We start from the raw sequence: 4,837 nt of genomic DNA on the forward strand, positions 1-4,837 counted from the left end.
CCCTTTTTGGTTCCAGGTAAAACCATTTTGGGTTCCATGTAGAACCCTCTGTGGAAAGGGTTCTACATTGAACCAAAAAGAGTTCTACCTGGAACCAAAAGCATTCTACCTGAAACCAAAAAGGGTTCTTCAAAGGGTTCTCATATGAGGGCAGCCAAAGAACCCTTTTAGGTTCTAGATAGCACCTTTTTGTAGGCCTACTAAACAGTGTTCAGAGTGTTCTGGTATCAACTATTGATAATAGTAAAGTAACAAGTCGTTTGTAATACAAAATACATTCTTTATTTATTCATCCATCACTGTAAATGCACAGAAAATATCTGCTGAAAACAGTAGGACAGTGACATTTGCCTCAATGCGGTCGTATTCGTGGCTTATTGGGTGTGTGGCTTTCAGTTACATATTTTTGGCCACCCCATCCCATGAAAGTGAATGTCATTCCAGTTCATATGAACGTCATTCCAGTGCACTGCTTGCTATGAAGTCTATCTGATTGTGTTTGCATCTTTAGGTGAAAATACCAATAATGTCCCGTTTGGAACACTGACAAGTAGAGAGCCTATAAACACACCACACAATCTGATTGGGCCCAAGCCCACCCAGGACCACCAGTGCCTCTACGCAGCAGGCTTGAACTAACCTTGCTGCAATGTCCCCTTTTAATCATCTCACCTCGTCCTTTTTGTTGTTGCCTTAATATCTTTCTAATGCTTATTATTATCTGTACATGATATACATTGATTCTTAAATACAATTTCAATCGTTTCCACATTATATACAATATAAGAGCTTATTGACGTTAGAAAACTGGTGGAAATGGTGCCTGGAAAACAAATGTAAAACAAAATGGAGGTACATATTATTGCATTGACTATGTACTGTAGTGAACAACTGGTTAAGTTTAACATTGAAAATCATCTAATATGAAAAACAATGAGCAGGTCGGTACACTGTACATCCAGTAAGACGTGTGAAAAGTAAGCATTTTCCCAGACTCATGAGAAATAATACAGGTTAAAACATTCTAGAAGGTGCAGGTCACATTTCATAGGTATTGTATAGTGAATTATATTAGCATTATCAATTGAATACAGATCGCCAATGTGGGGGAAAAAGACCAAAAGGTTATTGGGCATATTTGCAATTGCGGTAATATTTTCAGAATTTATAAGTAGTAGTAACAGATAAAAGCATGTGTTCAATATGTCCTGATTGAATTCCTGGATTCCTGGTTGTGGTCTCAGCTCCAGTCATATGGATGTCATTTGGGGACGAGAGGCATTTTGGGGTCTGGTATCAGTTCTACACCACTGACCCTCCAGTCCTGTGGTTGAACCAATCAAACGGAATCTCTTTTGGATTCTAGCCTGCAATCAAACTGAATATGTTTGGATTCTAGCCTGGATTCTATCAAAATCTAGAAAACGAAACATGTTTGGATTCCAGGCTCTTAATAGCCTTACTATGGCATACGTCTACACTTAGACTCAACTGAGACAAATCCAGGCTCGTTCTCAACCCAAATGAACACGAATGCGAGATTCCGGAGCGGTGCCTGAGACAGCATTTTCCACCACCATCAACAAAACACCAAATGATGGAATTTCTTGTGGAAGACTCATCTCGCATCCCTCCAATAGAGTTCCAGACACTTGTCAAATCTATGCCGAGGTGCACTGAAGCTGTTCTGGCTCAACGACCTATTGAAACACTTTATGTTGGTGTTTCCTTTATTTTGGCAGTAACCTGTATATCTATGTTCATAATCTATACTAAACATATATGCTTTTTGTTCTTTACTAGCATGGTTGAGGCCACATGTTGGTTTGAGAGTCATTGTTACTGTAGGCGACTATTTGTTTGGAGATTCCCACATTGGTTACGTTATTGGAGTGAATGCTCCACATTTAATCAGAATAGTGAGATTACAATAGTGCTTGTATCGGTTAGCTGGGATTCTGTCATTCCCTTAGTGTGAAAATATCATACGTGAAATATGTGCCAAAAACAAACATAACTAGTAAACCAAGGGTGCATCACAGCAGTCTTGCCTTCATAAGGATAGATAGAAGAGGATGATGTTTCTATGCCATTGGTTAATGATGGCTATAATAAAGATATGTCTTTTCTTTTCCTGATGTGAAAATATATGCAACATTTTAAGGAACTTGTACATAAAACACATCCAACTTTGTGAAGAGCCTTCGACATAAAGATGTTGGTTTGCATAAAGTCCTCGAGAACTCGCTGAACAACTTAACGATGAATGCAACAGTCTCAGAACTTTGTGTGAATGTTCTGAGCTGGAACACAACCAAACAGGAAGGATCATACATGGAACGGTGCCAAATGTTCTCAGAAGAACCTCCTTCTTTGCTTTAGTTTGCTGGGTATCAACCAGCCCTTAGCATCTTCAATTCTCTCTCTCAATCTCTCTTTCCCAGTCTCTCATCTCATGTCATCTCCTGGTTCTCCTCCCCCGAAAGCAGGTCGGAGGAAGACAAAGAGAAAGGCCTCGGCGGACAGCCCTGCCTCACCCTTCAGATCCTCTGGCACATGTGAAGCCTGGACTTGGAGGAGGAGGTGGCGTCCTTCCAGACCTTGCAGGAGAGGCCCTTGGCACAGTCGCAGCGCTGGAATATCTCCAGGCCGTGGGAGCCCTTCTTTCTCTGCTTGGTGCACACCTCGCCCTGCCGCAGCACCGGCTTGCAGATCTTGGTCCAGAAGTGGCGAGCGCAGCAGTAGCCCACGGAGCAGTCCGACGAGCGCAGGCACGGGTCGCCCTCGTGTCCTGGTCAAGGGAGGGAGAGAAAGGAGTATATCAAGGTCGAATTAGAGCCCAGGGGGCCCCCATTGATAGGTGGAGCAACTACGGCCCCTCATGATGAATTCAGATTTTTTTTTGTGGCCCCCACCACCATGAAAGTTGCCCATCCCTGTTCTAGACTATGTCATGTAAAACATTGAATCTATGTGTGGTTTGGAGCAGAGTTTTCCAAACCCTAGCACTACACAGCTGATTCAAATAACCAACTCATCATCATACTTTGATGATTTGAATGAGCTGTGATGTGCTGGGTCAAAAAGCAAAACGTGCACCAAGAGGTGGTGGCAGAACCAGGTTTGGAAAACCCTGGTTTAGAGCATGGACAATTCATGGCCATTCATCAATATGTAGAGAGTAATCATGCTCTTACATGTGAAATGTACAGTACACTCTACAGGGAAAATCCCCCTACTTCTAAACCACAGGAAATGCCCATTCTCTTTGTTTTGACTTCCATAGGAAAGAGCTCAAACATACCTCTGGCTTTCTTTTCATCTCAATTCAAATTACATTACAGGGTTAGTATATTAGTGGACTGGAAATGTCCTTAGATTTATCAACTAAATTAACCAACTTCGGGTAGAACTTGATGTTCTTGGCAGGAGGTTTATTTTACAGATTTATATAGTCTTTCAAAGGATGTAATTAGTACGACAAATATTTATGATCCATGTTATTTAGTCATGCATGTTTTCTGTGAAACAACCCAGATTCCCCTGTGCCAGAGGGGCTTTTTCGACACAAACCAGCCGTCCTGTAACTCTGGCAAAACCTCCGTTTCTTGTAAGGGGTTTGTTTCGAAAATGAAGTTCCAATCAACAACATGAAGTTCCCACTCAGTGCTCTGCCTGAATGGAATGTTTAATATGTTGTGTTGATCTCTCGACTCTCCCTCCAAAGTCACTGCAATTGAGTTGCAGAGGCGAAGCAAGACGAGAGTCAGACGCAAATGAAAAAGTGAATAGGTCTCGCGTTTACTCAAAATGACCTCAAATACTGCACCCTTTTTATCCTGGAATTTTAGCATTGCGGCTATTCATTTCTCCAGAGGGCATTTATTGCACTGCCATTAAGGTGTCTCATTAGAGGTAGAACTTTATTGACAACAACACTGCTTATACGAAGAGTGGGCCTATTCACTTGTTGAGTCAGGATAAAACGAATGCCAAAAGGGGACTCAATAATAACTCCAGTTATTAATACCACTACGAACCTCGCCAACTCTACATTCTGTGGTTTCACAAATGTATATGAGACAGCGTGGTGCTGTCAGCGAGAGTGTTTGTATGCCTGGTTTATGTAGGTGTCGTGGGGAACAGCAAGGGGCCACTGTGGTTTGGTTTCTCTCAGCCAGGCCCCCATGCTGAGCCGTGGTCTCTGAGGTTCGCAGCTGATATACGAGCTAGCGGGTAATTATAGCGGTCGTTTGCGGACTGGCGTCTCTTTAACTTCGTGTGACTGCAGACAAGTAACAGAGAACAGGGACAGCAGAGATTCAGCGCCGTGGACCAGGATCAGTGAGAGATAATGCGATTGCGAAATCGGAAAAGGAAACAGAGATCCCTTCATATGACTGTATGTCTTCTCCCAGGCCAGGCCGAGAGGCGTTCTTCAGACCAGGGTTCAACTGGTATCGAAGATCTTTCAAATACTATAGCTGTGCTTGACTAAGCTTGCCTGGTGCAATGGAACCAATGGAGTAGTTTCAAAAGTACAAACCCCACCCATCTCTCCAGGCAATCTCAATCGAACACTCAACGCATTTTAATCATATTTCAAATACTATTTAAACCCTGGTCTGTTTACAGCTGTATAACAAGTAGGGGAAATGGCTACCTTTAACAGAGTGTTTGGCCTGCACTGCTTTCCCACTCTTCTTCCAGTCGACAGTGCTGTCCTTGGTGGAGAGCTTGTTGTGGTCGTCCAAGGCTGAGATGTGAGGTGAGAGGACGCTCTCCGAGATAGGGACACAGATATCTACATGGATATGGCCAGTGGAGAGAGAGAGGT

The 4,837-nt window shown here is 42.9% G+C and overlaps 1 protein-coding gene across 1 annotated transcript in view; it reads right to left on the reverse strand.

Moving 5' to 3' along the window:
- Nucleotides 1–259: 259 nt before the first annotated feature.
- Nucleotides 260–4,837, reverse strand: part of dkk2 (dickkopf WNT signaling pathway inhibitor 2) — a 22,601-nt gene continuing 18,023 nt past the window's right edge. The window contains exons 3-4 of the mRNA XM_065003790.1: nt 4,664–4,804; nt 260–2,791 (exon numbers count right to left, since the gene is read on the reverse strand). Of these exons, the coding sequence (XP_064859862.1) occupies nt 2,541–2,791; nt 4,664–4,804 (392 nt within the window). The 3' untranslated portion in view covers nt 260–2,540. The remainder of the gene's footprint in view (nt 2,792–4,663; nt 4,805–4,837) is intronic.

This window comes from Oncorhynchus nerka, linkage group LG18 (genome assembly GCF_034236695.1).
Source record: "Oncorhynchus nerka isolate Pitt River linkage group LG18, Oner_Uvic_2.0, whole genome shotgun sequence".
NCBI lineage: Eukaryota > Metazoa > Chordata > Actinopteri > Salmoniformes > Salmonidae > Oncorhynchus > Oncorhynchus nerka.